Source organism: Solea senegalensis, linkage group LG19 (genome assembly GCF_019176455.1).
Source record: "Solea senegalensis isolate Sse05_10M linkage group LG19, IFAPA_SoseM_1, whole genome shotgun sequence".
Taxonomy (NCBI): Eukaryota; Metazoa; Chordata; class Actinopteri; order Pleuronectiformes; family Soleidae; genus Solea; species Solea senegalensis.
In genome coordinates, this window is record NC_058038.1 from 15,887,710 (window position 1) to 15,903,138 (window position 15,429).

The following is a 15,429-nucleotide window of genomic DNA, read 5'->3' on the forward strand; positions in this document are numbered from 1 at the left end:
AAGTAAATGTCATTACCATGTTCTTACCTGGAGATTCCCTTGGAAATAAGATGTTATATTATAGTGTTATTACCACACTATTACCATTGTACCAAGTTGGACATTGCATTAGTAATAATGTAATAAGGATATTACCCTATTATAAAATGATTACCATACTATTACCTTGTTACTGTACTATAATTACAAGTGTTGTGTGTAAAAATTAATTTCTCATTATTTTCATTTTAATAAGTTTATTGCAAGGTATGTGAGTACTACAAAAGTGAATGTGTTTTTGTGTCTTGTCTCCATTCAGAATGTAAACCCCATGTTGGGTGGCAACAGCGTAGCACAGGGCCGAGGCGGCTCCCAGTCCCAGGTTGCCCCCCAACCCAACCTTCGAAACCAAGTGCCTCCACCCATCCTGCCCTCTCAGGTAGCACACTGACACACACACACACACACACATACACAGGAGTCATCAAGGTTTTGATTTTTTCTTTAAGGTTTAGACTGGTCTTGTTTTCTTTTTTACCACAGAATATACTATTTTACTATTGTCATGTAGTGCAAAAGATTGGACTGTAAAACATACTGTATTTATGCTTGTATTTAGGTGGGAAGATCCAAACTAAACAGCACCAGCTTCTCAAATGTGTATATTTTCTGGTTTCCTTGCCCCGTATTACAAATTAATAGTTAAAACAGAATAATTTTGGTTTGACAAAACAAGACCTTTGAGAACATCATCTTCTTGAGGTTTGAGAAACAACAATTAACCTTTTTTCTTTAACATTTTCTGACATTTAATGGACTAAACAATTTATCAAAGGATAAATAAATTGGGAAAATAATCATAGTTTCACACCTGGATTTGTGTCAAACATGTAAGGCAGATAAAAATTATAATGGTATTTAAAACACTCAAACCAGTCTCTGATTTGTATTCAGGTCCCTCCATCGCTGTTGAAATATCCAGGAAGTAACGGGGGTCTGAACCCTCTGTTCGGCCCTCAGCAGGTGGCTGTGCTGAACCAACTCTCCCAGCTCAACCAGCTGTCGCAGCTCAACCAGATCAACCAGTTACAGGTAGAGTGTCAAGAATTTCAAGATTCATCTTTCTTATACCTTTAACATACTGTACATAACAAATGTTCATTTTGGTGTAGGGTAAAGGGACAGTATTGCTGTTATTTACAGTTTCATTTCTACCCTCAATTTTTCTGCAGCGTCTTCTTCTCCAGCAGCAGAAGGTTCAGAATCAGAGAGCCATGCCCGTTGGACGACAGACTGAACAGGTGAGTGTGAGTGAAATTGAGACAGTGTGTGTAAACAGGACAAGGGTCTCTGCAGTGCTGACATCTCTAAACTCCTGTATCCACTCCTTAGACACGTCCTATTGGTTCATCTCCATCAATGATGCAGCCCCCACGCCATCTGGACCCGTCTTTGCTGAAACAGCCACCTCTCAAACCGTACATGGATAACTACATGTCCCACAATACACCTGAGATGCAGAAGGATTCTGCTGCTCTCGGATCCTTCAGCAACTTCCCTTTAAGTATGTTAACTTTTATGTGTAATTTTTCTACATTTAATCTGATTTCTCTCCAATTAATGATGATGATAATAATAATAATGATAATAATAATAATAATTTGGTATAAAATACAATGTTAATCATGGTTTCATTATGGTAGGTTTAAAATCAGATGACTGATATTCTTTTCTTTTTTTGTTGTTTCCTTTCTTCAGGCTCTAATCTGAATGTATCCCTGGACATGGGTATTGGTGGTAGTAGTGGTGGCGGAGCTGTGAGCTACAAAGAGCCGCCCCAGTCCAGAATGAAGAAACTTTGGGCTACTGAGCAGAACAGCAAAACTGGTATGGAAGTGTCTGTTCATATCCATAACTAGGGAATCCTGATCTCAAGTATTGGATTAGAGCTGATCTGGACACTCTTTTAATTGATTAGGGATTGACAATCATCTTCACCCCAATCTTTTATGCCAGTTGCAAAGCTTGCCACAAGCGCTGGCTGTCGACTACTTTATTAATAGATACTAAGTTCTTCATTTAGCTCATCTGCAGACTGTAGCAGGACTTTTTTGGGCCAAAGTCTTCGTGGGATTTATTACCTGTGATTATTACCTGTTTAGTTTGATGGGTCATAATTTCATACATTAACTTGTTTTGATTACAATGCCATTGATTACAATCAGTCATATTTGTTCATTTTCTAGAAATTAGCGCTTGTTTCATGTACGTACAAGCATGTAACCGAACTGTCGGTGTGTGTCCCACAGGTGCTATGTCGTCTGGGCTGCGTCTGGAGGACTCTCCCTTCTATGACTTCCTGTCTCCTGGCCCATCTCCCCTGAGTCCTCCTGGCCAATCAATGGGCTCGGTGGGCGATGGCTGGCCACCCCGTGCCAACTCCCCTCCACCCCATGGAAATACTGTCACCTGGCCCCCAGGTAGACCATCCATCCATTTTCTACCACTTTCTCCTCCACATGAGCGTCGTGGGGGGTGGGCCTTCACAAAATCAAATATAAAAATACAACTTTTGCTTTGAAAACTGCTCATCACTCTTGGTGTGTGTGCGCAGAGTTCCGGCCCGGGGAGCCTTGGAAAGGTTACCCCAACATTGACCCTGAGACTGACCCTTATGTGACCCCCGGCAGTGTCATCAACAATCTCTCCATCAACACCGTCCGCGACACAGACCACCTCAGGGACAGGAACAACGGTAGGACATAAACACAAAGTCAAAAAAATAAGCGCTGAAAAAATCTATAGCAATTAAAACAATAATGAAATTGTTCTCAGTTACAATTTAATAGAAATGTGTTGTCAGAACTAAATGTTTTTCACAAAGAAACATGCCATGTTTCATTGTAGTCATTTCAGCTTCTCTTCTATTTATCTTCTATATTACTTTAAGTTATGAATGAAATGAAATTTATTTTGAACATGAGAATCACAGATAAAGCATTCACATGAAATTGCTCATAGAAAATAAATGAATTAGATGAATGAAATTTAAACCTGTAGAACTTGCAACCTGAATAGATTTAATACCGCATTTGAAGTGATAAGTGTTTCATGAGCAGGTTTAATACAGATTCAGATTTATAAAGCTGATGTGACTACCTAAACACACTCGCATGTTATAACACTTGTATCTTTGTCATTTTCAGGGCCATCCTCATCACTGAACACCACGATGCCTTCTAACAGTGCCTGGTCATCCATTCGTGCCTCCAGCCACAGCGGTTCCCTCACCAGTACAGCACAAAGCACTTCAGGTATGCATTCTTGTTTATAATTCAGCCCTAAATACATTGTGTTGTCCTTCTTTAACACTCAAGTCTCAAATATTTAAAAATGACTGCTATCAGATCTGTGGAAATACTCTAAAGTGACATAAAATCATTTTGCTTTGCTCTCTTTTTTTCCTCTTGCAGCCAGACCCAGTGAGTCAAAATGGTCTCCCAGTGGCGGTTCTGTGTCCAACTCCTCCCTGGCCCATGAGCTGTGGAAGGTCCCCCTGCCTCCGAAGGCGTTGTCTGTGGCAGCCCCCTCCAGACCTCCACCTGGCCTCACCAGCCAGAAGCCCAGTCCTGCCTCCTCCGGCTGGGACGCCTCTTCCCTGAGGTCTGGGGGCTGGGGCTCCACTGAGTCCAGATACACACCTGGTGAGAGCTTGTGATTGTATATTGCAAACACATTTCATCTGTCTTTGCCTTTTAAGTCTCTAGTGTCAGTTCCCGGATACCAGGTTGGTGTCATAATCCAAATTTGTCAGATTAGTTTTCATTGAGGTCAGGACGTCCACATTTTTTAAAAACGTGTTGCCATTTAAATGATGTACATCCCTCTTTAAAATTATGCACATTAGTATGAACTTTTAAATTCTTGCAGCCCATTCCCACTGGTCAAAACCTCCCATTTTATCCTGGGTTTAAATTTAATTAGCATTCACTACATGAGACAAATGATTCTGCAGTACACTAGTGTTTTGACAGGCTTTAGCTCCAGCATTAGGGAGAATAAGACCTGGGTGAACTTGCTAATTTCTTTTTTTGTCTGATTAACTTCTGCAGCTGATGGCACTCAATATTTTTGATTCCATCACTTTAAAAAGGGAAAATCACATGTATATCTGCTAATTGTATTGTGAAAGAGGTTTTAGAGAGACCAGTTTTTGGTTCTTTGGTGCAGCCATTGTCTGGACATGATTTCATTCTGTTGCGTGTGTGTTGGCAGGTTCCAGTTGGGGTGACAGCAGCAGCTCAGGGAGATCTCAATGGCTCGTTCTGAAAAATCTCACACCTCAGGTACTTGCACATGAATACACCTTTTATTTAGATGTTATACATTTTTAATATTCAATATGTTTATAAGTGTGTTCTGGTCTCCCAGATTGACGGCTCTACCCTGAGGACCCTGTGCATGCAGCACGGCCCTCTGATCACATTCCATCTCAATCTGCCGCACGGTAATGCTGTGGTATGCTACAGCTCCAAGGATGAGGCCGCAAAGGCCCAGAAGAGCCTGCACATGTAAGAACATCGAAGACCCTTGTACACGCATGCTCTCTTTATTTTACAGTATATTCTCTTCGAATTATACAGTCCATATCCATGGACATGCACATGTAGGAGTCAACAGGGAGCAGATTCTCTGCATTGCAGTTGTTTGCTTAGTTTTAGTAGACAAAAAGTCAGAGCAGAGATTTCTTTCATGAGAACTAAAACGGAGCCCATAGCCTTCCAGGGTGAAGCACAATGTCTGGGCTACATCACACAACACTGTTGGTTAAACAAAGTATCATAAAACACTTGCACCACATCAATTTACATTAAAAATGTCTCATGTAGCCACTAAATGTCTCTGCTTGGATGAGGTGTTTCAGTTAATGAAACTTAAAATAAGACAAAGTAGGTTACAATTATTGACACATGGCATCAACAAGGTATACCACATGTTTTTTGTTCATGTGCTTGTGAATTGCCAGCCAGGTTTGAAATGCATCTAAATGTCAGTCTGAAAATTTGATTGAGCACAATTTTATTTAGACTAACATGCCCACTGTTTAAGAGACAACTTAGTACTGCATGTATATGTTCAGTCGGACTCGAGCTGGACACTTTAGAAGGAGCCGGTACATGTAAGAAGAGGACAAAGCAAGAAAAGCATGGTGAGATCCAGACTGTGACTGATGAGGAGACAGTTTATTCTATGCCAGCTCAGTGAAATGAATATGTTAAAGTTCATGGACGTAGGGAGACTCCTAATGAGCCTACTAACAACTAGTCGCCACAGAAACCAGAAACTGCTTAATACTAACAAGGTAAGAGGAGTCGTTTTCCATCAGTGATTCCTGGTTGTATACTTTCACACGGACAGAAGTCCATTCAAACAGTGTAGTTGACCTAACTGTCAGTAAACTTACTGAGTCATGTGGTGTCTCTCTGCAGGTGTGTTTTGGGAAACACTACTATTCTGGCTGAGTTTGCCAGTGAGGAGGAAATCAACCGTTTCTTTGCACAAGGGCAGTCATTGGCCACTCCCTCCTCTAGCTGGCAGGCCATTGGCTCTTCTCAGAGCAGAATGGATCAGTCTCACCCATTTCCCAGCCGCGCTCCTGAACCTAACCAGTGGAACAGCAGCAATCTACACAGCTCCTCGCTTTGGGGCGGGCCCAACTATTCCAGTAGCCTGTGGGGGAGTTCCAGTGGCACTGAGGCAGGGAGGATCAGCAGCCCTTCTCCAATCAGCTCCTTCCTCCCGGTAGATCACCTGACAGGAGGTGGGGACTCCATGTGAACCGCCTGCCAATCAAACTGGCTGGGGGAAGGGTCAGTAGAGAATTATCAATAATCAGCAAAAGAAAAAGAAAAAAAAAGTTAAAAAGAAAAAAATAATAATAATAAATAAACACAATGGCACTAGTTGGACTCTTTCTCACTCACAAAATATTCAACAAAACGGGGTTTCCCCTGTGGAAAACAAGTTACGTTTCTCTCTGCACATATGTCCACTTTGTTTTAGCCCAAAAACATATCAGTCGGAATACTTGAATCATGCAGGCCAATTCTATAATGTGAAAGGATGGATATTTGCTTCCAGGTAGTGCTCTTTCAGACCGAAAAAAAGCTTAAATCGAGCTCATTATTATATATATATATTTTTTTGTTTCATTCATTATGTTATTTGAATTCCAATTCTTTTTATTTTATTTGTTTTTTTTTGCATTTGTTTGCTGACAATGTTGGAGTATGAGCTTTTTTAACTTTGCACTGAATGTGGTTTTTTCTCAGTATATATATATAATCTGCAATATAGAGGGAGCAGCCAGTTTTTCCAGTGTAGCTGTTTACTCATTGAGGTCCTTACCGTGTGTGTATGTGTGTGTGTGTGTGTGTGTACACGTGTGTATGTGTGTGCACACGTGTGTGTGTGTTGACTGCCTGTGTGAATGAGTATGTGTGCGCTCCTCTCTGCCTTGGCACGCCTACCTTACTGCGTTGTCGTGGAGTTCAAGATCAACAGATAGTTAACGAAGAGTAAAAGCTGACTTAGGAGGATTATCTGGTGATTAGTAAAAGTGACATTAAGTAAAGTATTGCACCAATTTTGTTTTAAAACTAAAGAACGTTGAGCTCTGCAGTGCAAAGGACTGTAGCCGCAGCTGGGACTAGCAAACCCCGCCCACCTTAATATGGGGCGGGGTCTATCTAGCAAGCCCTCCCACTTGCCCCCTAGTGGGCAGCAGGAGGAACAGCACTTTCAGAATAGGCTTTCAATGTTTTGGAGGTGCCACACTGCAACCTCTTGTTTACAAGACTTAGGAGGCGAAACGTGTGTTCATTCTTCATTTTAAAGAGAAGATGGAATAAAAAAAATAAAAAAAACACAAAAAAAATAACAAAATGATTACAACAAAAATGTTTAAAAAAAAATAAAAAATAGAAAAACAACAAAAAAAAAATGTACACTCTTACTGAGGATGAAGATGATGCTTTGTAACTCTGGGAATTCGGATCAGTGTTTTTGGCCATGGCGTTGGTTATTTGAACTATTCCTCTTTGTCTGCTAAATAACCAGCAATGGTTCTCAGGAAATCAAGCCAGTTTCCCCCCTTGTAGTTGAATAAAAAAAAAACTACTACTCCTTGTAGGAAAGGAAAATCCAACTTCTAGCACTGAAAACGATGTATAGGTCTGTAAAAAAATTTCTCTGCCAAATAACTGCTTTAAGCTGGAGAAGCTCAACACACTGCTTTCGATATGCTGTCTTTTGGGGGAGGGGGGGATCCTAATGTTGGGGGCAGAGGGACAGGCTGTAGAAAAGTCGAACGCTCCCTCTCTCCTCCTCTTCCGCCACTCCTCCACTCCACTGATGAAAAAATAATCAAAAGTGGGGAGTGTCTGTCGTGTGAGTGTGTGATTGTCAGTGGAAAATGTCTTGTCGGACTTAAAAACCAAGAGAAAGGCGAATCTGTATCTATGCATACTGTAGCCTCTCACATGGCCTACTGAGAGGCATTTATTTTTTCCCCCATGTCTCCAAACGTTTTAAATGTTTCAAGTACAACATAATGAAAAATATGACTTGCTTTTCGTTTCTTTTCCTTTTTTTTTCTTTTTTTTTTAAATCGCTCTCATTGCCACAAATGGCGTTTTGAAAAAAGAAAAAAAAAATTTAAAAATCTTGTTTTGGTTGAAGAAAAATATTTTAACAGTGCAAAAGTCGTCCACATTTCATTGCCTTGATCCTAATTGTGTCCGAAGATGCAACAAACAAGTCAAGTGGCTTCTACCTGTTTACAAATAGAATATGATTGTATTGTATTGTACTGTTTTATTTGTTTTCCTTTTGGGCGGGTGGGTGGTTGGGGGTTTTGGGGGGGGTCTGTTGATCTGAAGTTCCTGAAGTGCGTGCGTATGTGTGCGTCATGTTCCGTCAGATGTGAGTTTGTCTGCTTGATTAGAGAGTTGGGTTGAAGGGGGTCGTTTGTGGTCGTGTTTGTGTGCGGATCGCGTGAATGTAAATCCACCAGTGGTGTTCGTCAACAAAATACACGTGTGAATAACAAGATTTATCTACCAGTGATTGTTTAGTTTCTATGATGCACAATTTTTGACAAAAAGCTTCAGAGAGTGTGTGAACTTAGAAGTCAGCATTAGTGAAGCCATGGACCTTAATTATGATTATTTTGTTTTCTTCATTGTGATGATTCTGTGTTAAGCCTGTTGTGTGTGTGTGTGTGTGTGTGCGCGTGCATGTCCTTCTCCCAATATTGGTTTTTATTTCAGAAATACTAATAATGTTTGCTTTAGTTGTGTTTTAAAGTTTAGCCGTGAATATTTAACAACTTCAAAGCATATGTAGTGAGACAGAACCTCGAGTATTAGTCAGACTTGACAGTGGTGTGTGTGCCAGTATTGAACTGCTCTCTACCAAATAATTCAGTTATATAAATGATTAGTTTACTTAATTCCAGATCTCTTTGCTTAAGCTATATCTATATATATCAAATATGTATTTGTTTTGTTTAACAACTTTTTTTTTTGTGGAACACCTGAACCATGTCTGTCGTTTTTGTTTTAGTTAATTTAATTTGACAAATTGAACTGAGGAGCCTTGGATTTTTGCACTTGATTGGATTGATGATAAGGCTGATCAGTCGTAGGTGTAGTGTGGAGTTTTCAGGTCTGTCTGAGGGGACACGCTGCATCTGTGAGAGCATTGTGACAGGGTTGAGTGTGTGTGCGTGTGCGGTCTCTTTTTATTGTTGTGTGGACACATTTTTGGTTTGAAACCATCACTGTGAGGACTTTTTGGCCGGTCCTCACGACGGATGAAGACTTTGAAGGTTATGATTGGCATTTATTTGTAATGGTTAATGTTAGTGTGACGAGGCTAGAGAACACATTCTAGCTCTGTTCATATCTGGCTTATTTATGTCTCTAATTTGAACTCAGAGTTCACTCCAGGTGTTTAGATCAGATCTCACCTTTTTGCTCCATATGCAAATAAACACTTGTCATTTTTTTTTGTTTATTTGTGGCATCTAATGGTCAGACTGCAGAGTGCAACAAACACAGGACTTCTCCGCCAGCAAGTCAAGGAACTGCGGTGGATACCCGAGATGCCTGGTCTCTTTCAATGAATGTGTTCACACAACAGTGTGTTTGTGCGCTTGCGTGTTGTATGCTGTGGTTAGTAAAGATGGTGCTTTGTTGGTCCCAGTGAGGGAGCGAGTGAAGAGGGGGAGGAAGGTGTTGTTGTTTTTCGTCCCCCTTTAGGTTTACCTCTCACTGTTCACTGGGTCAGCGCGGTGACCACGCCGCCTGCACTGAGCCAGAATGAAGCTGAAAACGGTTTAAAAAGTACAAATCACGGCCAGAGCCTCAAGGCCTGACCTCTGGCATCTGATCAGCCTCAAACGTACGAGTGAAATTAAATTAACTACTGCTCACTGTTGTATTTGAAAGTATTCCGCCCTCTGTCCCTGGCTGTCATGGTGATAGACGGCGGCTGTTGCATCATTAGAATGACTGAAATGAAGCCTCAAGTTGGCCTGTAGTGACTCAGGCAAGGAGGTTTGACTTGTGATCAGCTGGTTCTCCCGGCTCTTCAGGGACATGGTGTTTGTTGCATTTGGCTCTTTGCTGACATATCCAGGATCAGCGCTTCCTCTCCTGCTCCGTCACTTACTTAAACAAAACTGACAGGTGTGGAGAAAGTCAACGCTAAATCTTCTGTATTCCCTTTCCATGAAATCACTTTACACACTTCGTTCATTCTGATTTTGGCAGTGCTTCTCTCCCAGTGTGGATCTGGGAGAAGCTTTGTCCCCTCCTCTGTATCCTTTACCTAATTAGCCATCAGTGGAACAAAAAACTGAAAAAGTGCTCTGCTGTTAGAGAAGGGACAAGCAAGTGATGCCTGTAAACCGCCTTTCACTGGTGTCGATGTTACCTTTTTGGTTCACAGCTTAATCTCGCTGTTTCTGTCTTGTCCAATCAACTGTTGAAGTGTGTGTGTGCGTGTGCGTTTGTGGGAAAAGCAAAAACCCAGTCTTGTACAGAAAATGTATGTTCAAACACAGTATCATGCCAAATTGAGGAGGGAGGGGGAGAGGGGAGGAAAGGGATTGATTAATTTTGTTTCCTTTTTTCTTATTTTTTTCTTTATTTTTTTTCTTTATTTTTGATTTTGTGTGTCTGAGTGTATTTAAAAAGCTGGACAATTTTAATGCTTGAAGAAAATGTCATTTGCAAAAGGATATTGTGAGGAAAACCTTTTTCAGTAAGTGAAAACCACCATGAGCAATGTACAATCCCCAAGGCTGCCAAGCAGCTTCCCAACAAGAGGGGAGGGAGGGAAGGAAAGGAAAGGAAAGGAAAGAGGGAAGCTGGCTGGTGATATTCTACTACTTTTTAAGAAATAATGTGACTGTTGTTGTTTTTCTCTTGACTTAACTATCCTGTGAGCAAATGCTATATTATTACATCATAACACACAACCAACAGCTCCTACTGTCTGATCAGAAGCGCAAAGGCTTGGTTTTTTGTTTATTTTTAACACAAACTCAAAAACAAACAAACTAAAAAAAAACTAAAAAATACAAAAAGGAAAAAAAAAAATACACAAAAACTGTGAGAATCTGCTGTTTGTCATTTTACATTTAGTATAAATTCACACAAACAAAACCCTGAAAAGCTTTAGTCTAACCAGCACAAAGACATGGGTGGGTGATATGTGGGTGGGTGGGGTGGGCACAGTACAGAGGGAGGGAGTGGGTGTTGCTCAGAGAGACTATGCAGTGGAGTGTTGAACCCAGGCTTCCATGTCCACCTTGGGGTTTGTTTTTTTTGTTTTTTTTGCTTTCTATGAATAAAAACAAGAAAATCCCTCAAAAATGGGGGTGAAAAAACAGCTGAGATGGGATTCCCAATAATATTCCTCAAACATGTGCCATCATTGAATCGTACGACTACTTATAATAACAATAATAACGATGAAAACTGAAAAAAAAACCTTTATTACCTAGCAACCGCCGGGCCAGTTGTAGCAGTAGAGGAGGACAGGTTAAGATTTGCAAAAGTCCATTTCTTTATCGTCACCGCTTGTCGAGGAGCGAGGCCGGTGAACCTGCAAATTTTACACAACTACAATGTTTTTTATAGAGATTCTATCAATTCACAGTGTGTAGTTGGATCACCTGTAAACCTATTATGCACATTGCTTTGGGAGACTGTTGAAACTATATAATATATGAGAATATAAGCGTACAGTGTCTCTTGATCGACGAGAGGGCGTCTTCCTCTCTCACAAACAAAACAGGAAGTACCTTTTTATTTTTCAAATGTCTTCCTCGGGTCATCAAAGAATTTTATCTTAAACTTTGGGGGAAACTGCACTTTTTGAAGGACAATCTTTATTTGTATGGGTATAAAAATTGACAAAAATGAAGTCGCCTGATATTACAAGGTATAGAAAAACCAACTCCAGTGTGCTCTAATAATGAATGTCTCCTCTGATGCTGTCTGTCTGTTTGGTTTCATTTACTCTTTATTCTCCTTCCTTTTGTTGCTTGGTTTGTTCTGTATTTTTTTTTTCTCCTTATTTTTCTGGATTTTAGTGCTCTTAAGAGAATCTGTACTAAGGTGTAGAGTAGTAGGTAGTAGGTCTTCTGTTGGCTGTACTCGTATACTGATTACTGTTTGTAACCTTCTGGCTCCTGCAGCCAGCATACAAAGCTGTATAACATGGGTACAACCCTCAATAAAAGACTAACAGTGACTGTGTGGTCGTGTCCTGGACTCTTTATTTCTCTTATTTATTTAGTTGTTGTTGTTTTTTTTTTACTTGTCAAACTTGTGAGTTTCCCCTGCCTGGGATCAGTGAAGTCTAATTGAAGATACTCTGGTACTGGTTGTCAACAGGCTTGTAAAGGTTTAGGTGTCCTTCACTTAACCTTCCTCGCTTGCTAAATCCAATGAGACGGTTGCATGACAGAAAAGTTGCCAACAACAGGTGTTTGGGACGTTTTTTGGGAAAGCTACTGTCAAGAAAAAGGCTGATGCAGAGCGATCCAAGACCAGAGTGAACATCAGTGCTGCATTTGAACGGTGGCGACAGAGAGTGCTACAAAGTGATGCCATGGTGGCGCTGTTTCTACTGGACCGGTAAGTTACCTTTATGTTTTTGAGTATATTGTTATTGTTATATATTTTGTCAAGTATTCAAAAAACTTGGCGCCATCGTAAAGTACCGGAAGTTACCGATGCTCCACAGTGCTTGTGAATCCGTGTTCGTGTATTTCAATCCTATAGAAATGCTGTGGCAAGATTTGAAGCGGACGGCACGTGACCGATGTCCCTCCAACCTCCCGACTGGCTGAGTTCTGCAAGGAGTGGGCGAAAATCACCAAAAGCAGATATCACTCTGGCTCTAAAGAGGTTCACATACTTTTTGCACATGGCAGAATTTCTGTTTTTTGAGAGATAAATTAAATATTTGAGTAGGTAATGAAAATTTCTTATTTTTATATTAGTTTATTCCACACATTCATCACCTGCCCGGTGAACAGTTATGTAAAATGTGTACAATAGCGACATTTAGTGGTTAAAATGGTTACTGCAACTGAAAACATTGCAGGGCATGGTTGCCAAAGCCGAAATTGAAGATAAATAATTAAGACATTTGATATATTTAGTGTATCATACCCGATGGTGGTGTTGTTGTTTTTAATCACCCCAGAATGAGCCTTTTTATATTTATATAAATATTATATTGCCAATTTTGTACACGTTTTCACAGGAGCCCACAATGGACAAACTAAGCATCTTTTGAGTTTTGATGCTCACTGAAGTTCTCCAGCACACTTGAAAGGGGTGAGTGAGGGATATTTAGCTGCAACACACAGCTTTTAACCTGCCATTACGCTGTCATTGTGTTACATATTTGTCCTACTGTGCTACTTTTGTTAAACCCATTTGATACATTTTTGCTATTATACATTATCTACAACTTCCTCTCTAACTATCTTTATTTCAACACATCTTCACTCACACCCTCTCGTTTTCTCCTCCGGTGAAGACGTTTCTTTTAATGAGACTTTTTAGGTTTTTGTCGACCCACAGATGCACCTCACTGTGCTCAAGTAACAGCTGGAAACTCACGTGCTTAAGCAATGTTCTCTAGCATTTCTTAGCCAAACATCAATGTCAGCACTACACACACTGATGCCCTTAGTAAGTCAACTACAACACACCACTATACAGCATTTATTTTTTATTGATTTATTATTCATGAGAAATTATACATTGGAAACCATAGGGTGGGGCTGAACAAAAAAAATCTAAATTGTGTTTTCACCTTGTTGGATATATGTTTCATCTCCGAGCTCCCAACGCACATGTTCATTTAAATACAGTTAAACACAAGACATGGCAGCTGACGCCAGTGATGCCGTAAGAGACGGAAGAACTGACGAGGAGGAAGTGGGACATTATTTGCCCCGTGTGGGTCACGCTGGGGTCAACCGCTCTGGAAGACAGATATTTATAATGAGAAACTTATTTTAAAAACATGCAATAAAACATTCAGAAAGCATGAGAAGATGCTTACCTATGAAGTGAACGATAGAACAGATTATTCATAAACATCCTTCTTGTCTGCGATGTACTGTACAATCTCCTCAGGAGTCATCAACTTCTCTGCTTCTGCATCTGGGATCTCAAAACCTGAAGAAGATAAAGAAGCGCTCACTGAATAATGGAGCCTGTAAACACTGCCTTCACCCTGGTTTTCGAGCAGTTTTTTTTAAGAGATTGTGTCTAAAAATTTCAGTCTTCTTGATACTCACCAAACTCATCCTCCATGGCCATGATAATCTCCACTTGGTCCAGGCTGTCTAGACCCAGGTCTTTCATGAAATGGGAAGATGTCTGAAGCTGTGGAACAGAAACCAACTCCATTAGTGTCGAGATCATCTTTTTTTTTTCTTTAACTCTAGGAGGTGGAATATGTATATTCGACCTCCAGGAGACTCATCCCTCTTTCACAGTTCCACTGAACTATTAATTTTTTCTTAAAGCTTAACAGTGAGCAGTGTGTGCTTGTTGGAGTATTCTCACCTTCTCTGGGCTGATCTTGTCGTAGAGCTTGAGCACGTACATGACACGGTCTTTGATGCTCTCTGTGGTGAGGGGGGGCAGGTCCGAATATTGTCGGCACAGGATACCCACAGAGGAAACCTGAATGGGGGGGAGAAGAAAAGTGTCAGCAGCAGAACTGAGAGGGTAAGTCAATCATTTTGTACAATTACAACACTATTGGAAAGTGTGAAAGTGACTTCAAGTCACTTACAAGTGACAAATGACCTTTTGAATGTATTGATACTGCAGATAAATTAGCAGCCTTGTCAAAGGACTGCACTCAGTGTTTTCTCTGCTTCAAGACTGAGTTGATTAAAATAACTACAGCTTGAGTTTGTAATATCAGTATCAGACACAAAAAAGCGGTATCATCCCATTCATTATTTTTTAAATCTTACACACTACAAGAGAAACAAAAACACTTCCTCCACAGACATCAACACACAAACAGATAAATAAGTAGAAACCATGTAGTTCCTGGATGTTACTATGGTAGCTAACTCATTAGCCAAGAAGCAAAACATGGCTATTGTGTAAGCAGTAAAATGTCACGTTTGTGAAAATCCCAGAGACGATTCGTGCACAACAGCTTTGCACTAACATAATAATCTACTGTGTCCATGTCAACATGTGAACTTTAGCAGACAAGGTTAGCGTGACACTTTTGAAAGGCGTCACTAGGTCACAGCAGTGAGCTGTAGGCCACGGCGCTTCAATGAGACTCACCCGGCTCTGACCGAGCCACCGCGTCCTCCGGCTGTCTGCGGCGAAGGACAGGGGCCGGTGAAGGACTGCTGTTGCCGGTGCAGCAGCGGCTCTTATGGCCAGACTACCGGAATAAAGCGTTAGCGAGGGCCGGCCGAGTGAGCGGGCACACTGCAGCAGGACACGAGCCGCCATGATGGATACGAGTGACTGTTTTCCCAGCGTGCAACGCGAAGAAGAAACTGAGTCGAGGGCGCCTCTTTACGCATGCGCATTACAAAAACCTTTTTATTATTTGTACAATGAAATTAACAATACTTGACAATAATAGACAACAAAGACAAGCAGAACTTGTAAAAAAAAATAAGAGAAAAAAGAGTACATATGTATACAAATAAAACATAAATAAGCAGAAGCATGCCAACGGTTGCATCAGGACATAAAATGGGAGCACACATCTACAGTAATTACAGACTTTTGGTTTTAAACTTGTCTTTAGATATAATTCAAAACTTATAATAATAAAAGACAACACAAAACAAAATCCAAACATTTTTCC

General features: G+C 40.6%; 2 protein-coding genes across 4 annotated transcripts in view; one reads left to right on the plus strand and one right to left on the minus strand.

The window, feature by feature from the left end:
- Positions 1–11,805, plus strand: part of LOC122785874 (trinucleotide repeat-containing gene 6A protein-like) — a 33,892-nt gene extending 22,087 nt beyond the window's left edge. For all 3 annotated transcript variants that reach the window (XM_044051869.1, XM_044051870.1, XM_044051871.1), the window contains 12 exons: positions 299–418; positions 934–1,071; positions 1,212–1,280; positions 1,372–1,543; positions 1,738–1,866; positions 2,289–2,459; positions 2,594–2,734; positions 3,186–3,293; positions 3,453–3,683; positions 4,255–4,325; positions 4,411–4,550; positions 5,469–11,805. In XM_044051869.1, coding sequence (XP_043907804.1) covers positions 299–418; positions 934–1,071; positions 1,212–1,280; positions 1,372–1,543; positions 1,738–1,866; positions 2,289–2,459; positions 2,594–2,734; positions 3,186–3,293; positions 3,453–3,683; positions 4,255–4,325; positions 4,411–4,550; positions 5,469–5,817 — 1,839 coding nt within the window. In that variant the 3' untranslated portion in view covers positions 5,818–11,805. The remainder of the gene's footprint in view (positions 1–298; positions 419–933; positions 1,072–1,211; positions 1,281–1,371; positions 1,544–1,737; positions 1,867–2,288; positions 2,460–2,593; positions 2,735–3,185; positions 3,294–3,452; positions 3,684–4,254; positions 4,326–4,410; positions 4,551–5,468) is intronic.
- A 1,481-nt stretch (positions 11,806–13,286) lies between these two features.
- On the minus strand, positions 13,287–15,093 carry ndufab1b (NADH:ubiquinone oxidoreductase subunit AB1b). Its single transcript, XM_044051081.1, has 5 exons — positions 14,892–15,093; positions 14,145–14,264; positions 13,874–13,961; positions 13,636–13,751; positions 13,287–13,554 (listed from the first exon to the last, which is right to left on the minus strand). Exons 1-4 carry the CDS (start codon positions 15,063–15,065, stop codon positions 13,660–13,662), a joined length of 474 nt encoding a protein of 157 aa, XP_043907016.1. The 5' UTR covers positions 15,066–15,093; the 3' UTR covers positions 13,287–13,554; positions 13,636–13,659.
- Between the last annotated feature and the right edge of the window lie 336 nt (positions 15,094–15,429).

What these genes read in the sequence shown, in the direction of transcription:
- ndufab1b (XM_044051081.1), bottom strand. Translation starts at nt 15,065, where the DNA reads ATGGCGGCTCGTGTCCTGCTGCAGTGTGCCCGCTCACTCGGCCGGCCC. An exon ending in GGTGGCTCGGTCAGAGCCGG is followed by an intron (nt 14,265 to 14,891) that starts GTGAGTCTCATT and finishes CCCCCCATTCAG; the next exon opens with GTTTCCTCTGTGGGTATCCT. An exon ending in ACAAGATCAGCCCAGAGAAG is followed by an intron (nt 13,962 to 14,144) that starts GTGAGAATACTC and finishes TCTGTTCCACAG; the next exon opens with CTTCAGACATCTTCCCATTT.